Here is a 21,140-nt window from a genome sequence, read left to right as displayed (position 1 = left end):
ACAAGTCCTCGGGAGTGGTGGGACTTCAAGGGTGCTGGGTGCCAGGGATGGTGAGCTCCCAGGGGCAGTGGGATCTGGATGATGATGGGCTCCCAGGGGTGGGGGGGGTCTCAGCTCTGATGGGCTGTCAGAGCTGGTGGGCTCCAAGCAGCTGTGGGCTTCCAGTGCTTGTGGGCTCCCAGGAGGTTGCAGTCAGCTGAGGCTGTGCCACAATGCTCCCCTAGCTAGCCCAGCCAGGAACCTACCCCTTCCCCAGCCCCTCACAGACCAAGTTCTCTCTTTCCAGAGGCCAGGGCAGCTTGGCAGGGTCGAGCCAAGCTCTTGCCAGCATCCCCAGGCAGGAGCAGGCTGTCCTGGAAACGCCTGGGTGAGGGGAACACTGGGTCCAGGCTGGCAGCAGAGCAGCAGGCAGCAGCCAGCTGACGAGCTCAGCATGCTGCCACTGCTGCTGGCACAGGTAGGCACTGTCATGGATAAGCCTGGCACTGCTGGGAGAGGAGCGGGCTGTGTGCCCCCTGCACTGCCCCAGCACTGCCTGATAAGCCAGAGGCAACGTGGGAAGCCCATAAAGCCCAGGGTGTAGGGAAGAGGAGGCCTTTGGCAGGGGAGGCTTTGGCTGTGATTTTATTTGCAGCAGCCCTGAAGTCATCTGCTCACACACAGGCTCCTGCCAGGCCCCTGCCCTGGCAGCCCCGACAGTTCCTGCGGCAGCCTGGTGCTTACGCAGCTGCCGCCTGGCAGCCTGCAGGACACCAGCACAAGGACAGGCTTGTTCCAGCCCCAGCCCCAAAGCCAGCCCACGGCCCCCCCAGCACCCTGCAAAGAGGCTGGTAGGCTCCCTGCTTACCCTGCTCAATGCCCAGAGGGAGGCAGGTGAACCATGGGCATCTGTGTGCCAAAGGGGGTGTCCCAGTGCTGCCCCACTGCTGGAGCTGGGCCAGCAGCTCCCCACGCTGCACCCGTCCCCAGTGTGGGACAGTGTCAGAGCTCTGAGCTGGGATGGGTCTGGGGCAAGGGGCTGTGCCCAGCACCCCACAAGTCTGGCAGGAGGAACTGAACGGGGCCGGGGTGGAGTCCTGCCACTGGTACATTCACACCCATACCCGTGCTGTGCCACCAGGTGCTGCCCTGGAGCACTGCCCAGCACTCTGCCACGCTTTGTCTGTCTGTCCTTCCTGTTTGCTTCCCTCTATCCCATGAGCAGTGTGCAAGGAGAAGAGGTGCCCAGCGCAGGGCACTGCAGCATCCCCATACCACTGTGGGCGGCGGTGCTGCTCCTCTCTGGGGAGGTGAGCCCCTGGCTCCTCACCACCACTCCAAGACAGTAACAAAGACATCGATGCCCTCCTCTGCCACACACATCCAATCCTATCCCCTGGCAGGCAGGAAGTGCCAGCACCTTCCCCAGGGCTGGAGGCTTCCCAGCACAGGCAGACTGAGAGAGTCACTGTATAGGATGAGGCTCAAAGTTCTGCCCCATCCCAGTGTAGGCACTTCTTGGTGACATCTGTGTTGGCACACATCATCCCCAAGGCTCTCAGGCCTTAGTGGGGCAGGGGGCATCCGTCCTTGACCCCCATACCCGACGCTGGCAGATGCCCATCACCACCACATCCATCTGCAGAGCGCATGGGTAAAAAGCAGCAGCAGAGTCCAGCCAGTGACACCTTCCAGCTGCCAATTGTGCCAGGCACCAGGGAAACCCCACAGGGTGCCCAGGCTGGGCAGCCATGTCCCCATGGGGCCACCTGGGCATATCCCATGGTCAGCACATGCCAGGGAGGCAGTGAGGACCCTTAGGAGATGACACAGCAGCACTTCCTGCAGCAGGGCCAGCACCTGCAGCAGCCGCAGCCCCTGCCAGCCTCCTGCTCCTGCCCCTTGGGTGGCTTCTCCAGGGTGACAGTGTAGAAGTTGCTGGGCGATTCCCCGTTGGGCATCCTCATGCTGGCATAGGGGTTGAAGGGACGAGACCAGGACTTCTCTGTGGAAACGGCTGGGCTGTTCCAGCTGCCAGCCGGCTCTGCCCACTCCTCCGTGCTGTAGGTGGGCACAGCAGCAGGGTTGGCGATGACGGTGGGCTCATCCTTCAGGAAGCGAGTGAGGAAGCTCTGCTGGAACTGGTCCCGCGGGATGTTGACGCTGGCGTAGGGGTTCTCCAGGCTCACGCCGCGATCCATCTCCCTGCTCTCCGCCAGCAGGCGTAGCCCAGCTGGCACTGCCCACCAGTGCGAGAGGGACCCCGCTGGCGGGACGCAGGGACGTCAGTGTCGTCACAGCATGGGCAAGGGGCCCCCAGCAGAGCTCCCTGCTTCGGGAGCAGGGTGCGGAGCTGTGCCCCCCCACCTCTGCCAGCCCCAGGGAGCCCTGGCACGCAGCCCTTGCGCCGGCCACGAAGCCCTGGTGGCAGAGCCGGGAAGGAAGGGTAGCAGCTGGGCAGGGGGACGTGAGGGGGGCAAGCTGCTGGGGGGCAGGAGCGAGAGCTGGGGGGCAGACAGGGTGCAGGGGGGGCAGTAGTGCGGGGTAGGAGCTTCTGGGGGGGAGACAGAACTCAGAGGTGGGGGCAGGCACGGCGGAGAGGAGGGGAGAGAAAGGAGGTGCGGGCGGAAGGAGAGGCAGAGGCGGGGGAAGGACGGGACAGAAGGGGGACAGCAGGGAGAGGGGCAGGGGACGGGCACGCCGCGGGGAGAGGGGGAAGGGGACAGTGGGCAGGGGAAGCAAGGGGGCAGGCAGGGGCAGTGGTCAGGCAGGAAGGAGGGGGACAGGGACCGGGACCGGGGCAGGGGCAGGGGGGGCAGGCGGGGTGCGGGCAGAGGGTCGCTCCCAGCACTCACCGACGGCAGGCTCCGGGCGCCGCGGGGCTGCTCCGCCGCCTGCGCTTCCTCCTGCACGGCCCGCCCCGGCCCGCCCCGGCCGCACACCGACCGCCCGGCCCCGGCTGCCTGGCACCCGCCGGCCGGCACCCACCCTCTCAGCATCTGCCACCCCAGCGCCCGCTTCCCTGGCACCCACTGCCCGGAGCACACTGCCCAGCCGGATATTCACCCCTCGGCACCCACTCCCCAGCCTGGCAGCCACTGTCACAACGGTTACTGTCCAGCACCCACTGCCCAGCACTCACCTCCTCAGCACTTGCTGACCCGTACCCGCCTCCTTGGCACCCACTGCCTGGCACCTGGTGCCAACCACCAGGCACCCACCACTCAGACTCAACTAAACACTGGTACCAGACAAGGGCCACAAGGAGCCAGGCATCAGGATCATGCACTGGGCAAGGGGCACTGGGCAGAGACATAGGGCAGAGGACACTGGACACTGGATGGGGACACTGAGCACACTGGCACAAGGCACTGGTACTGGGCATGGGACAAGAGGCACTGGACAATGGGAACTGAGCACTGGACAAAGGCACTGGGCACCAGGCAAGACCTCCAGTACAGGGCATCGTGTGCCAGGCACCAGCACTAACCAGCAGTACCAGGTACTGGGCACTGCCTCTGGCACCAAGCACTGGATACCAACACCAGCACGGGCACCACACAGTGTGCACTGGACACCATACAGCAGGCAGCAGTATCATGACTGTCAGGACCAGTCACTGACACCAGTACAGGCACCAGTACCATCCACTGGTAGCAGCACTGTGTGCCATGCACTGGGCACTGAGCTAGCACTGGCATCACACACTGCTACTGGGCTGCAGGCAGGCACAGTGGGTGGGAAAGCAGCAAACACCAAGCACTGGGCACAGGGCAGAGGGTACTGGGCATAGGTCCTGAGCACTGGGTGGATGACACTGGGCACCTACACCTACTGCACCCCCTGGAAGCCCCCAGACCCACCTGCCAGGCTCTTGCCCCCGTGGCCACAGTGGTCTCTGCAGCCCAGGGGTCTCTAGCACCCTTCCTGGCTCTGCCTCACCTCTCCAGCCCTGACATCCCAGTGCCAAGTCTCTGCCAGGATCTTTGTCCCTCCAACTAACCCCTGGGCTGCCAGGCAGCCAGAGTGGCATAGAATCATGAAATGGTTTGGGTGGGAAGGGACCTTCGAAGCTCCTCCAGTCCAAGCCCCCTGCAGTGAGAGACGACATCTGCAACTAGAGCAGGCTGCTCAGGTTGCCAGTCCAGCCTGACCTGGAATAACCTTGGCATGACCCTGCAGCACCCAAGAGACCTGGCAGGTGCCCGGGCACCAGGAGGATGTGTATTTGCAGGGTGGCTTGGGGGGAGTTGCCCTGTGCCTGCCCCCAGGACATCGTTGGAGGGTGAACTGCTTGAGGCTGGATGGAGTTAGCGATGCCTGGGCAAGGAGAGGGACACTGGCACTTGTGTGCCCAGGGCCAGAAGTGCTGCAAGAGAAAAGCTGCCAATCTTCAGCACCTTTCACCTGTGGCCAGGCAGGAGAGAGCCTGTGTGAGCCCCCCCAGGACCTGCTCTCCTCTGGAAGATCCCAGCAGAGGCCTGGCCCTGCTGCCTTGGGGCAGTGCCCACATCCCCACCATCACCAGCTGCTCCACCATCCACCACCACCAGCTGCTAGGGCTCCTTTGGTTCCCTGCTGCTGCCTCATCCCACTCCCCAGTACCTGCTGGGCCCAGGGAGGGGCTCTGGGTCAGTGCCAGCAGGAAGGGCTGCAGATAGAGCTGTGCCCCCCAGGCTTCCACCAGCAAGGAAAAGAGCAGCACTGATGGAGCTGTGCCCAGCACCAGCATGGGGTGACAATGTCCCCAACCACCAGTGTTCCCAGGGGCCACAGCCAGCCACCACAGCTCCTCTGCAAGTGGCCATTCCTCTGGAGCCCCATGCTGGGACAGGCCTTTTGGCTCAGGGACAGCCCTGGCATAGCTGGCATGTGGCTCTGGCAGCGGCTGTCAGGAGATGGCCATGCCCAGGCAGACGTGGCTCAGAGCAAGAGCTGAGTCTTGGAGGGACAGAAGGGACTGTGGGGACCAGCCTGCCAGCCAGGAGCATCCCAGCCCCACCTCCAGCCGTGGCACACTCCTTCAGGGCAGCAGGAGGCACCAGCCTGGGTCCTCTTGGTGATGCCATGCTCCCAGGAAAGTTGCAGGGAAAGCTGGAGGGTACAGGGGCAATGGTGCCAGCTTGGCCTGGCTGGGTGGGGACATGGCACTGCCACAGCTTCACTGCTCCATCCTGCCCTGGTCAGGGTATCCACATGTCCCCTTTGTGTCCCCACAGGTCCTGGATGGGTGTTTTGCTAAAGGCTGCAGGACTTTGGGCTTCTCAAGAGTGTCCTCACTGCCAGGAGGGCACAGGCAGCCCTGCCAGGTGGGCTCCAGAGCACCAAGTCCCTGCTTCAGCATGCTAGGGGACAGGGTGGGTGCTGCTGGAAGCCTCTGCCCTGCCAGGTGTCCTGTCTCCAGGCTGTGGGACACATCAGTCCTGCAGCTGAATTGGTCTCTCTTGTGCTAAGGCTGTGGGGTGTGACAGGGCCACCACAGGTCTCTGTTTGTGACACTGCTGTGACTGCCACTGCCACCCTTCTCACCACTGCCTTGTGCCGAGCCCCAGCAACTGCCCAGAAGCAGCAATCTGTAGGAGCTCAGCCCTCCTGGGAGCCCTGGGGATGCTGGGGACATAGCTCCAGGGCAGCCTGGGCATGGGCACAGGGCAGAGGGTGCCCCAGATTGCTGCTGAGTCGTCCTGGCACCGAGTGACGTTTGCTGCAGCACCTTGCAGAGGAAAAGCTTCCTCCTCCTGCCCCCTGGCAGAAAACATTTCCCATCTGCACGGGGGAGCTGGGACTGCACAGGCTGGCAGATCCTGCCCACCCCCTGCCCACCCAGCCCAGGGCCAGGCAAGTGGGGACACTGGGATGGAGCAAGCAGGTGAGCCCCAGCGGGTGATAGGACCCTGCCTGGCCCTGGCAGCACTGTCCTTGTGATGGGTGCTGAGCTCAGAGTGCCCTGCTGCCAGCTCCCTGCCTGCCCTCTGCAGCTGGGCCCTGTGTCCTGGAGCCTTCTGGGCTTGCAGATGCCAAAGTGTGGTTTGGAATGCAAATAGACTCAGGGGACGTCCCTGGCAGGGGGGAGGGAAGGGGAGGGAAGAAAAAGGAAGAGCCCGGGAGAAGCTGAGAGGTCAAACCCTCCTCTGACCGGCTCCGGCCCCTCTGCAGCTCTGTGTCTCGGCCTCCCCACCGAGGGCTGGGAGCAGATGTGCAGCAGAGCATGCACCGTGCACAGCCCCCAGCTGCACAGCACCTGTGCAGACACCCCCGGGCAGCTCCTGCTGTCACCCAGCATCACAGAATCACAGCCTGGCTTGGGTTGAAAGGGACCTCTAAAGGCCATCTAGTCCAACCAGCCTGCAGTCAGCAGGGACATCTGCAACCAGAGCAGGTTGCTCAGAGCCTAACGTGGAGTGTACCCAGGGCATCTATCACCTCTCTGAGCAATCTGGGCCAGTGTCACATCGCCCTCAGGTCAAACATTTGCCTCCTTCTCTCTAGTTTAAATTTCCCTCCCCCCCCCCCCTTTTTTTTTGTTTCAAACCATCACCCCCTGCCCTGTCACAAGGCCCCACTGAAGTCTGTCCCCAGCTTTCTTATCATCCCACTAAGTACCAAAAGGCCATTATAAGGTCTCCCTGGAGCCTTCTCTTCTGCAGGCTGAATAACCTCAACTACCTCAGCCTTTTCTCATAGCAGAAGGGTTCCAGCCCTCTGGTCATTTCTGTGGCTTCTCTGGCTGCACTCCAACAGATCCAAGTCTTTCCTGTGCTGAGTACTCCGGAGCTGGACACTCCTCCAGGTGGAATCTCACCAGAATGAATTAGAGGGGAAGAATCCCCTCCCTTGTCTTGCTGGCCATGCATCTTCTGGTGCAGCCCAGGAGCTGGTTGGGTTGTATGTGGAGGTTGGCAATAGGAGATGCTCCTGTCCTCCAGGCTGTGCTCAGGCTTTCCAGTGCACACCCTGAGCTCCAGGAATTCCAGGCTTCCATGAGACTTTCTGGTGCTGCTGTGTGCTGGAGAAGGGCCACTTGTAAGAACAGAGGCACTGTGCTGAGGTGAGGGAGAGAAGAGTCCTTTGGCTTTCATATTTCGTTCAGGAGAGCCACCGGCAGCCTCTGCCCCTGCGCCGGGCCTCGCTGCTGGCAGCATTTGCCCTCTTGAGCTGTGTCCCCGGAGGAAAACTCTGGAGCTTTGCTGAGCAGACACCAAAACAGGGCAGCAGCAGCATCTCCCCCGTGTCCTGCTCTCACCCCGGCCCTGCCTGCCGCGCTCCGCATGTCCCCAGGCGCACAGGTGATGGCGCTGTGATTGCAGCAGAGATTTCTGCTCCTCCCTGCTGCTCCCAGCTCCTCCCTGCTCCTCCCTGCTTCTCCCTGCTCCTCCCTGCTCCTCCCTACTCCTCCTTCCTTCTCCCTCCTCCCTTCAGCTCCTCCCTGCTCCCCTCAGCTCCTCCCTGCTCCTCTCAGCTCCTCCCTGCTTCTCCCTGCTCCTCCTTCCTTCTCCCTGCTTCTCTCAGCTCCTCCCTGCTCCTCCCAGCGCCTCAGGACCTTTGCCTTTTGGCTTTTTTGCCCCCTGCTGCCACGCACGGCGCTGGTCAGGAGCAGCTCTGCTGGCAGGGAGCTGCGAGGCTGCACAGCAGGCAGGGCTCGGTCTGGGCACACCAAGACCCTGTGCCATGCCCTCAGTGCTATGATCTGCATTAACTCTGCTACCCAGGGGATGGTTGGTAGTAACTGTGAGATCTGCTCATCAGCATTAAAACTCGCCAGAAACTTATTCACAGGTTCAAAAACCAACACCCAGGCTGGGAACCCACCCAGGCAGGGCTGCTGGTGTTGCACCCCAGAGTCCCAAGCCCTCCCACCAGGGTGGTTAGATCGTTGTTCTCCTCCTTCATTGCAGTGATGCAGCCACTCCTATGCTCACTTGGAAGAGGTGTGCACAGCTGGCTTAGTTAAGAGTGGCACATGTGGAAGGCACAGATAGGCTTAAGGCTATGTGTGAGGTGCAGGTAGGTTAAGCTTATACAAACTTCACAGTATCACAGTGTCACAGCATCACCAGGGTTGGAAGAGACCTCACAGACCATCAAGTCCAACCCTTTACCACAGAGCTCAAGGCCAGACCATGGCACCAAGTGCCACGTCCAGTCCTGCCTTGAACAGCTCCAGGGACGGCGACTCCACCACCTCCCCGGGCAGCCCATTCCAGTGCCCAATGACTCTCTCAGGGAAGAACTTTCTCCTCACCTCCAGCCTAAATCTCCCCTGGCACAGCCTGAGGCTGTGTCCTCTCGTTCTGGTGCTGGCCACCTGAGAGAAGAGAGCAACCTCCTCCTGGCCACAACCTCCCCTCCTGCGGCCAGCAGACCCTGCCTCCTGCAGCTGGACGTGGGGGTTTGCTTCACTGCCTGAGTTCCTGCCTCCAGGATGGGCTCAAGGACACTCTGCAGCACAGGTCGCTCACGGTTATCAGTGCATGCCCTCTGCTAGCAGGAGCTCCATCCGCACAGGGCCACAGGCAGCGCCTGAGCGCTGCAGGCTGTGCTGCTTGTGATAATTGCTGCCATGGGAGCTGTGCTCAGAGGCCTGCAGAGCAGAGGTGATCCAGGCCTTGCCACGCAGGACTGCAGAGGACTCAGTGTGAACTATGCCAGAGACAATGCATTGTGTTACAGCCCCAATATACACACTCAGCCAGCAGGGCACACGCCTACACGTTAGCATAACTGGTCAGGGGCAGCCCCCTGCATCAGCATGAGCCACGCCCTGTTACTCCTTAACGAGGTGTCCCTGATCTAGCCCTTCTGAGATAAGGTAGTCTGCGGCTGGGGGGAGCCAAGGGCAGGCCTCCAGTTGTCACTCTCCTTCCACAGCTCTTCTGCACGCTGCATTCCCACACCTGAGCGCTGAGCTCTGAGTGGCAAACACAAACTCTATGCTGCTCACAAGTCACCACTGCCTGGCTCGTGGGGCTGGCACAGCCCAGGCAGCACCGGGCAGGTGGAACTCTGCCCCACTGGCCCGGAGACTCGATTTGTCCCAGGCAGCCCCTGCCTTGTCCCCGGCTCCTCTGGGTGTCTCTGCAGGACTCGCAGCCCCAGCAGGACGATGCCCGGGGGCAGGGAGGGCGCCTTGAGGTGTGCGCGGTCCCAGCACAGCGCCACGCTGAGCTACACCTTCGGAGCCTGCCCCTGGCCAGCTCTGCAGGCACACTCAGGACCAAAGCCAGGCAGCAGCAGCCTCCTGCTGCCTGCTCATCCCTGGAGCAACATCCAGCAGGGCACCAGCGGGACCCTGGGCATTGGTGAGCCGCTCGGAACGGCACCTTGCCAGCCCTCACCCTGTTAGCCACAGCCAGGGCCTTTGCCCTCCCCCCATAGAATCATGCAATCATAGAAACAACCAGGCTGGAAGAGACCTCCAAGCTCATCCAGTCCAACCTATCCCCCAGCCCTGGCCAGTCAACCAGACCATGGCACTAAGTGCCTCAGCCAGGCTTTGCTTCAACACCTCCAGGGACGGTGCCTCCACCACCTCCCTGGGCAGCCCATTCCAATGCCAATCACTCTCTCTGGGGAGGAGGGGCAGGCAAACACGTCTGGGCATGGATAAGCCCATGTTTGCCCCATCAAGCCTACCACCACAAGTGCCTTCCCTCTCCCATCGCCTCAGTAGCACCTCAGAGCTTTTTGGGATCACAGAGTTGCCCAGACTGGGAAAACAAAAAGACCTTTCAGATCCTTGAGTCCAATCTTTAGGTTGGACATGAGGAACAATTTCTTCCCCCAAAAGGTTGTCACAGGCCTGGCCCAGGCTGCTCAGGGCAGCGGTGGAGTCCCAACCCCTGGAGGGGTGCCACAGCTGTGGAGATGTGGTGCTGAGGGCCATGAGTGAGTGGTGCCCTGGCTCAGAGCCACATCCAGCCTGGCCCTAAAAATGTCCAGGGATGAGGCTTCCACCACCCCCCTGGGCAACCTCTCACCACCCTCTTAGGGGAAGAGCTTCTTCCTAACATCTAATATCAATGTCTCCTTTTCTAGCTTGGATCCACTCCTCCCAGTCCAGTCACTACCCAACAGTGTGAGGTGTCCCTGCCCATGGCAGGGGGGTTGGAACTGGATCATAGAATCATAGAATTAAGCAGGCTGGAAGTGAGCTCCAAGCTCAGCCAGCCCAACCTAGCACCCAGCCCTGCCCAACCAACCAGACCATGGCACTAAGTGCCCCAGCCAGGATTGGCTTCAACACCTCCAGCCACAGACACTCCACCACCTCCCTGGGCAGCCCATTCCAATGCCAATCACTCTCTCTGACAACAACTTCCTCCTCACATCCAGCCTAGACCTGCCCTGGCACAGCTTCAGGCTGTGTCCCCTTGTTCTGTTGCTGGCTGCCTGGCAGCAGAGCCCAACCCCACCTGGCTACAGCCTCCCTGCAGGCAGCTGCAGACAGCAATGAGCTCTGCCCTGAGCCTCCTCTGCTGCAGGCTGCACACCCCCAGCTCCCTCAGCCTCTCCTCACTGGGCTGTGCTCCAGGCCCCTCCCCAGCCTTGCTGCCCTTCTCCAAACACCTTCCAGCACCTCAACAGCTCTCTGCAATGGAGGAGCCCAGAACTGGACACAGCACTCCAGGGGTGGCCTGAGCAGTGCTGAGCACAGGGGCACAAGAACCTCCCTTGTGCTGCTGCCCACACTGCTCCTGAGCCAGCCCAGGATGCCATTGGCTCTGATGCCCACCTGGGCACTGCTGCCTCCACTGCAGCTCCTCTCTGCCAGCACCCCCAGGGCCCTCTCTGCCTGGCTGCTCTCAGCCACTCTGGCCCCAGCCTGCAGTGCTGCTTGGGGTTGTTGTGGCCAAAGGGTAGAACCCTGCACTTGGCTTCTTCAGTCTCATCCCCTTGGCCTCTGCCCACCCATGCAGCCTGGCCAGGTCCCTCTGCAGGGCTCTGCTACCCTCCAACAGCTTCACAGCTGCTCCCAGCTTGGTGCCATCTGCAAACTTACTGATGCTGGACTCAATCCCCTGCTCCAGATCATCAATAAAGACATTGAACAGGACTGTGCCTAGCACTGATCCCTGGGGCACACTACCAGTGCCAGCTGCCAGCTGGATGTGGCACCATTCACCACCACTCTCTGGGCCCTGCCTTCCAGCCAGTTCTTGACCCATACCAGGGCAAATCTGTCCAAGCCATGAGCTGCCAGCTGTGCCAGCAGCTGCTTTTGGCAGACAGTGTCAGAGGCTTTGGATGATCCTTGGGGACAGTCCTGTGAAAGTTCTTGCATCTCTGTGGCAGTGCCATGGCCACCTGAGTCTGTGTGACCCAGCACAAGCTCTGGGCAGTTTTGCAGGACACCATCAGGTGCAGTGATCTCATGGGAGGCCTCCACTCAGTGGTGCTTCACAGGCAGCAAAAGGGACATGGAAACGAGAAAGCCACAGACACATCCCTGCTGCAGCCCTTCCCCTGAGGACAAGCTCACATCTGGCATCAGGGCCGTGGAGCTTCCCCAGCCACCAGGACAGAAATCCTCATGGACAGGTCATTTGCTGTGCCTGGATCCCTTTGGCTGGCAGGGACTGGCAGTGCCATGCTGCAGGCACCTGAGGGTGGTGATGCTCTTTCCAGCCCAGCAGTAATGAGGACAAGGAAGTGCTGCACTTCCTGAAGGGAAAGGTTTGGACATCAGCTGGCAGAGCAGCTCGGTGACAGCCCCAGTGCAGATGGCAGCACTGAAGATGTTGTGAGGCTAGGGAGAGTTTGTAGGTGTGAAGAGGGCAGAGGAGTGGGCTGGGCCAGTGCAGCAGTGGACAACCAACCCCCAGATTCAGGCAAACGAATATGATTTCTTCTGGGACATCACAAAGGTCACTCTGCCTCCTCCAGCACTCCCCCTGCAGTGCTGGGGCAGCTCTGGAGTCCTCAGCACAGCACAGGCAGGGACTTGCTGCAGCAGGGCCAGAGGAGGGCACAGCAATGCTGGCAGGGCTGGAAGGGCTCTGCTGTGAGGCCAGGCTGGCAGAGCTGGGGGTGTTCAGCCTGGAGAGGAGGAGGCTCCAGGGACACCTTTGGTGGCCTTGCAGAGCTTCGAGGGCTGACCAGAAAGCTGGGGACAGAGCTTTGAGCAGGGCCTGTGGTGACAGACCAAGGGGTGAGGGTTTGAACTGGAAGAGGGAGATTGAGAGTGGAGAGAAGGGAGAAATGTTTGACACTGAGGGTGGGGAGAGCCTGGCCCAGGCTGTCCAGAGAGGTGAGAGCTGCCCCACGGCTGGAACCATCCCAGGTGAGGTTGTTGGTGGCTCTGAGCAGCCTGCTCTGATTGCAGCTGTCCCTGCTGGCTGCAGAATTGGACCAGATGACCTTCAGAGGTCCCTCCCCACCCACACCAGTCTGGGGTCTATGACTGTATGAAATTCCTGCCTCTCCCAGCTGGGTTGTTGCCATCCCAGGGACTCCAGGGACCACTTGGGGCAGGCACTGAGTGCTCTCTGCTGAAGCTGCCAGCTGTATGCCAGGCCCAAGCCGGCTGCTGTGTGCCACTGGGGGTGGTAGAGAGAGAGGCACATGGCAGGGCCCAGAGTGGGGCTGAGGGAGCCCACTGATGCCCATGTCCTTGCCTGGCTTCTTTCACCAGCAGTGCCCCCAGGCCAGGCTGGCAACCTGATCTCCCCAACCCACCCCACAGGTCCTAGGTTCTGAACCTGCCTTTCTGTGGGCATGCAACCAGCAGCCCCACATCTCTGCCCCACTGCACCTCGGGGCCTTGGCATCCATGTGTGCCCAGTGTCCATGTGTGGAGGAGCAGCTCTGTGCTGCTCTTTGCCAGGCAGGGTCTCTGTGGCAAGCCATCAGCTTTCTCACTTCTTGGTCTGGATGTATCCCAGAGGGTGGAGGCAGGAAGTGCAAAAGCTACTTGATGAGAGGGGTAGCTGATGGTGCCAGGATGTGTCCCCTCAATTGGGTCAGCCCAGGGACTGCACACACCAGAGGGGTCCTTGGCCATGGCCCCACCTTCTGGCAGGCTCAGTGCTGCCCTGGACCAGCTCCTGGGAGTTCAGCTCCATAGTGAGGGGCAGAACAGAATCTGCTGACCTCCCCAGGGAGGCTTCTGCAGCTCACCCTGGAAAGGGCTGGCAGCTGCTCAGATCCATCAGGATCCTCCACCAGCCCTGTCCTCTGTGTGCTGTGCTCTCCTGATGTGACATCTTAGCCACCCCACAGGCCCATGAGCAGGGACAGAGATGCCAGGAGCACCAGAGATGTGCAGAGCTCAGTGGGTACTGGTCACAGCTAGGGCACACTGCACCCATGCCCACCTGCTTGGCTGACCCCTGTGCCCCATGGCAAACCGGGGTAGGGGTGTGTGGGGTGTGCTGCAGAGGCACATTTGCAACACCTGGTGCAGCTGTGCTCCTCCAAGCCCATGCTGCATGCACCCAGGGGATGCTCACACTGCAGCTGCAGAGCCCAGAGCCTTTCTAGCTTGGCCCTGCTCTGCCCTGCCAGGGGAATGCTGCATTCCTCAAGGATAAGTCATCTGGTGTCCAAGCTGGCATGGCCAGAACTGGCATCGCATGAGTTAGCTGGCACCTGGCCTGCTGCCTGCCTCTCCCCAGGCTCGCTCGGACTGCAGGAACCAGCAGAGGAGCTGATTTCCTTATCGCCTCCTGCACTCACCTCTGTCCCTCTCCCCTGCGGCTCCCGGGCCCGGCCAGCCCCCGGGTCACGGCAGGGCTTGGCAGCAGCACGGGGGAAGTGTGCATTGTGGCTGCCCACTGCGGCCCGGCTGGAGGAGAAAGCAAGGATTTCCTGGCCTGGAGCGAGTCCTTCCCTTCCCGACCCCTCCCAGCAGCTGAGCGCCTCGGGGCTGAGCGGAGGCTGCTCCCGACGGGCCCCGACCGGCAGCCAGCGCCTGCCCCGCGCCGAGCTCCGCTGCCAGTGCGAGCGGGACCGAGCGGGAACCTCCGGCGGGCACCAGCCGCCGGGGCCAGATCCCTCTCGGGCACAGCCAGATGTGCCCCCCTGCCCCCTCGGTGCTCCTGCATGCCCGCCGGCAGGGTGCCACAGGGGCGGGCTGCGGTGGCCTTGTGCCATCGCACCGGGGCTGCAGGGAGGACAGCTCGCAGGGAGCCGGGAGCCCGGCACGGCTGGAAGGGACCTCTGGAGCTCATCCAGTCCAAGTCCTGCTCCAGCAGGGCACCCACAGCAGCTTGCGCAGCAGCACAATGCCAGGGGGGGTTGGAAGCTCTCCAGAGCAGGAGACTGCACAGCCTCTCTGGGCAGCCTGCTCCAGGCCTCCAGCACCCTCACACCAAACAACTTCCTCCTGTTCAGGTGGAACCTCCTGGGTTCCATTGCCCTTTGTTCTGTCCCTGGGCACCAATGAGCAGAGTTTGGCCCCATCCTCCTGCCCCTCACCCTTTAGCTCTTGCTGAGCATTGCTGACCCCCCCCGGGGCTGCTCTTCTGCAGGCTCAGCAGCCCTAGGCTGGTCACCCGAGGCAGACCTCAGCCCAGCACTCGCAGCAGGTCGATGCTGTGGGGTTTGTGTCCCACAAGCCATAACCTGCAGCTCCCTGCCCAGAGCCAGGCAGCAGCAAAGATCCTGGGCTGCCCTCCAAGGCCAAAGCCTGGCTTACAGGCAGAGACCTGGAGAAGGGCAGCCAGAGCCCCAGCTGGGGACACCTGGCTGGGCAGCTCTCATCAACAGCCACAGATTTTCCTCCTCAAATGTCACTTTTCCTCCCCGTGAAGGAAGAAGTGGGGCCCAGAGAGGGGCAGCTGCTGGCACCTCCTGGCAGGCTCCCTGCAGGCACTGCTTTTGCTTTCACTGCAAAGAGCTGGGCAATGCCACGGCTCCTCCTGTGCCACAGCAGCATGGGGACCTCATGCAGGGACTACACCTGCCCAGGAGTTTCTGAGGCCAGGGGCTGACGTCTCGCTGTTTTCCCTTGGTTCAGAGTTTCCAGGCTGTCACCCATCTCCTGCCCCAGGGCATGCCCAGCACAGCCCTGCCCCGGGGGAAGGCTTGGCCGAGGCAATCCCAGGTGGCTCTGCCGAGGAGGGAGCAGGCAGACCCCGCGGCAGCGCCCAGGTCCCAGCTAAGCCCTGGGCTCCTGCTGCGGCCCGGCGGAGGTCTGGTTTGTGTCCCGCTGCCTGCTTGTCCTCCCTGGCTGCACACAGTCGCCGTTTGTTCGGCTCTGGCTGCCGGCTGGAGCCGGGGCCGTGTGCCTGAGCTGCCCGCGCACAACGGCTCCTTGTTCCCCAGCGCCCTCCCCGCTCGCCCCTCGCCTGCTGTAGCAATTATGCCAATTAGCCGTGCCCTCGCCTTGCTGCTGCCTGCACCCTGTGCCCTCGCCTTGCTGCTGCCTGCACCCTCACCTTGCTCCTGCCTGCACCCTGTGCCCTCGCCTTGCTGCTGCCTGCACCCTCACCTTCCTCCTGCCTGCACCCTGTGCCCTCGCCTTGCTGCTGCCTGCACCCTGCACCCTCGCCTTGCTGCTGCCTGCACCCTCACCTTCCTCCTGCCTGCACCCTGCACCCTCGCCTTGCTGCTGCCTGCACCCTGCGCCCTCACCTTCCTCCTGCCTGCACCCTGCGCCCTCGCCTTGCTGCTGCCTGCACCCTGCGCCCTCGCCTTGCTGCTGCCTGCACCCTGTGCCCTCGCCTTGCTGCTGCCTGCACCCTGTGCCCTCGCCTTGCTGCTGCCTGCACCCTGTGCCCTCGCCTTGCTGCTGCCTGCACCCTGTGCCCTCGCCTTGCTGCTGCCTGCACCCTGTGCCCTCGCCTTGCTGCTGCCTGCACCCTGCACCCTCCCTTGCTGCTGCCTGCACTCTGTGCCCTCGCCTTGCTGCTGCCTGCACCCTGTGCCCTCCCTTGCTGCTGCCTGCACTCTGTGCCCTCGCCTTGCTGCTGCCTGCACTCTGTGCCCTCCCTTGCTGCTGCCTGCACCCTGTGCCCTCCCTTGCTGCTGCCTGCACTCTGTGCCCTCGCCTTGCTGCTGCCTGCACCCTGTGCCCTCGCCTTGCTGCTGCCTGCACCCTGCGCCCTCGCCTTGCTGCTGCCTGCACTCTGTGCCCTCGCCTTGCTGCTGCCTGCACCCTGCACCCTCCCTTGCTGCTGCCTGCACTCTGTGCCCTCACCTTGCTCCTGCCTGCGCCCTGTGCCCTCGCCTTGCTCCTGCCTGTGCCCTCACCTTGCTGCTGCCTGCACCCTCACCTTGCTGCTGCCTGCACCCTGCACCCTCGCCTTGCTCCTGCCTGCGCCCTGTGCCCTCGCCTTGCTCCTGCCTGTGCCCTCACCTTGCTGCTGCCTGCACCCTCACCTTGCTGCTGCCTGCACCCTGCACCCTCGCCTTGCTGCTGCCTGCACCCTGTGCCCTCGCCTTGCTCCTGCCTGCACCCTCGCCTTGCTGCTGCCTGCACCCTGCGCCCTCGCCTTGCTGCTGCCTGCACCCTGCACCCTCACCTTGCTGCTGCCTGCACTCTGTGCCCTCCCTTGCTGCTGCCTGCACCCTGTGCCCTCCCTTGCTGCTGCCTGCACTCTGTGCCCTCGCCTTGCTGCTGCCTGCACCCTGCACCCTCACCTTGCTGCTGCCTGCACCCTGTGCCCTCGCCTTGCTCCTGCCTGCACCCTGTGCCCTCGCCTTGCTGCTGCCTGCACCCTGCACCCTCACCTTGCTGCTGCCTGCACCCTGTGCCCTCGCCTTGCTGCTGCCTGCACCCTGCGCCCTCGCCTTGCTGCTGCCTGCACCCTGCGCCCTTGCCTTGCTGCTGCCTGCACCCTGCACCCTCACCTTGCTGCTGCCTGCACCCTGTGCCCTCGCCTTGCTCCTGCCTGCACCCTGTGCCCTCGCCTTGCTGCTGCCTGCACCCTGCGCCCTCGCCTTGCTGCTGCCTGCACCCTGCGCCCTCGCCTTGCTGCTGCCTGCACCCTGCGCCCTCGCCTTGCTGCTGCCTGCACCCTGTGCCCTCGCCTTGCTGCTGCCTGCACCCTGTCCCCTCACCTTGCTGCTGCCTGCACCCTGCACCCTCGCCTTGCTGCTGCCTGCACCCTGTGCCCTCGCCTTGCTGCTGCCTGCACCCTCGCCTTGCTGCTGCCTGCACCCTGCGCCCTCGCCTTGCTGCTGCCTGCACCCTGCACCCTCACCTTGCTGCTGCCTGCACTCTGTGCCCTCCCTTGCTGCTGCCTGCACCCTGTGCCCTCCCTTGCTGCTGCCTGCACCCTGCACCCTCACCTTGCTGCTGCCTGCACCCTGTGCCCTCGCCTTGCTCCTGCCTGCACCCTGTGCCCTCGCCTTGCTGCTGCCTGCACCCTGCACCCTCACCTTGCTGCTGCCTGCACCCTGTGCCCTCGCCTTGCTGCTGCCTGCACCCTGCGCCCTCGCCTTGCTGCTGCCTGCACCCTGCGCCCTTGCCTTGCTGCTGCCTGCACCCTGCACCCTCACCTTGCTGCTGCCTGCACCCTGTGCCCTCGCCTTGCTCCTGCCTGCACCCTGTGCCCTCGCCTTGCTGCTGCCTGCACCCTGCGCCCTCGCCTTGCTGCTGCCTGCACCCTGTGCCCTCGCCTTGCTGCTGCCTGCACCCTGTCCCCTCGCCTTGCTGCTGCCTGCACCCTGCGCCCTCACCTTGCTGCTGCCTGCACCCTGCGCCCTCACCTTGCTCCTGCCTGTGCCCTTGCCTTGCTGCTGCCTGCACCCTGCGCCCTCACCTTGCTCCTGCCTGTGCCCTCACCTTGCTCCTGCCTGTACCCTGCGCCCTTGCCTTGCTGCTGCCTGCACCCTGCGCCCTCACCTTGCTGCTGCCTGTACCCTGTGCCCTCACCTTGCTCCTGCCTGCACCCTGTGCCCTCGCCTTGCTGCTGTCTGTACCCTGTGCCCTCGCCTTGCTCCACGCTGGTGGCATCGGTGCTGCCGCCTGCGAGGTGCCACCTCCAGGCCAGCGGGGTGTGGGCACTGGGGAGATGGCTGAAGGCTTCCTGGGTGGGAAACAGGAAGGTTGTGGAAAATCCAGTGTCTGGGGCCTGTGCTGGATCCCGAGGCTCTCTTGAAGCCTCTTTGGGGGCTGAGGAGGATCAGGCTGCTTGAGAGTAGCCGTGGGGAGAAGGACTTCGGGGTGCCGATGGATGAGAAGCTCAATATGAGCCATCAGTGTGCTCCTGCAGCCCAGAGAGCAGCCAGAGCCTGGGCTGCAGCAAGAGCAGTGTGGGCAGCAGAGCAAGGGAAGTGATCCTCCCCCTTCACTCTGCACTGGTGAGACCTCACCTGGAGTACTGAATCCACTTCTGGAGCCCCTGGGATAAGAGGCACGTGGAGGTACTGGAAGGTGTCCAGAGAAGGGCTACGGGGATGAGCAGAGGGCTGGAGCTGCTCTGCTGTGAGGAGAGACTGAGAGAGCTGGGGCTGTGCAGTCTGGAAAGGAAAAAGCTCCCAGGTGACCTTGTTGTGACCTTTCATGATCTTAAGAGGGCTAAAAGAAAGCTGGGGAGGGACTTAAAGAGTCCCTCTGTCAGGTAGTGATAGGACTGGGGGGGTGGAACAAAGCTGGAAATGGGGAGATTGAGACTGGATGTTAGGAAGAAGTTGTTCAGCATGAGGGTGCTGAGAGCCTGGAATGGGTTGCCCAGGGAGGTGGTGGAAGCCTCATCCCTGCAGGTGTTTAAGGCCAGACTGGATGAGGCTATGGCCATCCTGATCTAGTGTGAGGTGTCCCTGGCCATGGCAGGGGGGTTGGGACTGGCTGATCCTTGTGGTCCCTTCCAGCCCTGACCGATTCTCTGATTCTGTGGGGAAGCTGTGCCTGGATCCCCAGCTCCCGAGGTGCCAGCTCTGTGCTGCTGGCATCTGATTTTGCTCCTTCAGACTGCCTCAGTGAGCTCCTGGTGGGTGCACCCCAGTCACACAGGGTGCCCCCGTGCCTTGGCGCAGCCAGGCAGCTTCCCGCAAGCCGCGGCTCACACTGCCACCTCAGCGGCAGCCTTCGGGTCCTCCCACCGCCAGCGCTCGGCAAGAGCCTGGGGCGGGCGGCTGAAGTTTCCACCGCCAACGCAGCCTGCGGCAGCCGCACGGCCCTGGGAGGGGGTTTCTGCAGCAGTTCCCAGCAGGGCTGTGCTTTGAGGCTGCCTTCCCTTTGCCCCTCACTCCAAGAAGGACACTGAGGGGCTGAAGCAAGTCCAGAGAAGGGCAACAAAGCTGGTGAGAGTCTGGAGAACAGGGCTGAGGAGAAGCAGCTGAGGGAGACGGAGGTGTTCAGCCTGCAGAAAAGGAGACTGAGGGAGGCCTACTGCTCTCTACAGCTCCCTGAAAGGAGGTTGGAGCCAGGTGGGCATTGGTCTCTTCTCCCAGGAAACAAGCAATAGGAAAAGGACCCCAAGTTGTGCCAGGGGAGGTTTAGGTTGGGCATGAGGAACAATTTCTTCCCCCAAAGGGTTGCCAAGCTCAGGCCCAGGCTGCCCATGGCAGTGATGGTGTCCCTGTGCCTGGAGGGATTTAAAAGCCGTGGAGATGTGGTGCTGTGTGACATGGTTCAGTGGTGACCTGGCAGAGCTGAACTCAATCTTGAAGGTGTTTTCCACCCTCGACAGTTCTCTGATTCTATAGCTCCTGAGTCCACAGAGAAGGCAGGGTGCAGCCCCTGGGAAGGTGCTGGATGCTGGGTGCAGGAACATCCCCATCCACAGAGCCCAGCAGCAGGAGCAGGGCTGTCAATTCTGGCACCCCAGAAGTGGCTTCTACGTCCCCCCAGAGCTGGAATCCAGGGCTAGCAAATCCCTTCATCCTCTTCCCATGGCATGATGCTGAGCCTCGGCCAGCCCTGGTGTGGTGCTGAGCCTCGGCCAGCCCTTGTGTGGTCCTGAGCCAAGGCCAGCCCTTGCCGTGGTCCCTGCAGCCCTGGCGCAGGCTGCCACCCAGATTCCGGCTGCAGCCGTGTGGGGACATGGCTGCTGGGCAGGGGCATCGGCAGGCAGGGCAGGCGCTGGGGCTGCCACTGGTGGGCTGGCTCCGAGCTGCCTGTCCCACGCTGACAGCCGCCGCGGGCTCCCGGGGCCGCATCTCCCCCGCTCCAGCCGCCTGTCCGTTCCCATTTGTGTCTATCCTTCCACCCGGGGACGCCCGCGCTGGGCTCAGGCAGCTCTGGCAGCTCTGGCAGCTCTGCACGTGGGCAGCCGCCGGGCAGCAGCTCCTGCGCTGCTGCAGAGCCCCTGCGCAGCTCTGCCAGCCCCAGACTCAGAGCCTTGCAGGATGCTGTGGCCTGAGCGAGCCCTGGCAGGTGGAGGGCTCCCCAGACCCCCCTCTGTCTTGCTGGGGAACAGTTTCATCCTGAGCTTTGCCTTCTTCCCCATGCATAGGACCACGATAACTCCAGAGGGTCCTGAGGGCTGCAAGGGCGCTCAGCACCCTGCAGAGCTTCCTGTCCTCCACAAGCCCACACATGCCAGCAGACAGGGACATGGCTCATGCTGGTACGAGCCTCTCTGGTTACCTTCATCCTGCGCTGAGGACACAGGACGGCTCCCAGTGACGCCCCCAGTAGCTCCCCCAGCGTTCTGGGCATGCCAGGTTGCAGCACTGGCTCCCACTGCACAGATGGACCTCACCTGCCCCTGTCGCAGCAGCGATGGAAACCACTGCCCAGGTCTGCCCTCTGGCTTCCCCGCAGCTGGTGCCCCACCGGAGCAGCAGTCTGCAGCACCCTCCTTGCTCCCAGGGGTCCTGCTGTAGCCCAGGCACGAGGCAGGGGATCCTCTCTGGAGGGAGCACTGGGGAAAGACAGGCCACAAGGTCTTCTTACAGCATCCCAGCACAGCTCCTGGTGCCAGGCATGTTGGCCAGACCCTCAGAGGGCTGGAGAAATCAGGAGGAAAGAGGTGATGGAAGCCCCAAGGGCAGATGATGCTGCCAGCCCCGGGCAGCCTCCCTAGCAGCTGGTTCAGCACTGTCCATGCCCAGCACGGTCCTCCTCCCGTGGACCCTCTGCACGGCTCCCGGCTTTGCCCCCAGCGCAGTGCTGGCAGCTCACCAGCTCCCACATTTCCTCCCCGCTGCAGCCACCCATCCCCAGGCCCCAGCTGCAGCTCAGACCGCAGCGAGGAGCATCTGCTCCGGCAGCCCCCGCGCAGGCAGCTGCTGTGCCGCAGGAAGCCGCCGCTGTGCCGGAGCAGGAGCCC

The 21,140-nt window shown here is 62.9% G+C and overlaps 1 protein-coding gene across 1 annotated transcript; it reads right to left on the bottom strand.

Moving 5' to 3' along the window:
• Nucleotides 1-609: 609 nt before the first annotated feature.
• CYSRT1 (cysteine rich tail 1) lies at nt 610-2,882 on the bottom strand. The gene is made up of 2 exons (XM_064171035.1): nt 2,835-2,882; nt 610-2,245 (listed from the first exon to the last, which is right to left on the bottom strand). The coding sequence occupies exon 2, from the start codon at nt 2,178-2,180 to the stop codon at nt 1,797-1,799; it is 384 nt and encodes a 127-aa protein (XP_064027105.1). The 5' UTR covers nt 2,181-2,245; nt 2,835-2,882; the 3' UTR covers nt 610-1,796.
• Nucleotides 2,883-21,140: the final 18,258 nt, after the last annotated feature.

The sequence above is a fragment of the Pogoniulus pusillus genome, chromosome 35, assembly GCF_015220805.1.
Source record: "Pogoniulus pusillus isolate bPogPus1 chromosome 35, bPogPus1.pri, whole genome shotgun sequence".
NCBI classification, from domain to species: domain Eukaryota; kingdom Metazoa; phylum Chordata; class Aves; order Piciformes; family Lybiidae; genus Pogoniulus; species Pogoniulus pusillus.
Note: the sequence above shows the minus strand (reverse complement) of the source record. Positions and strands in the feature narration are given on the sequence as shown.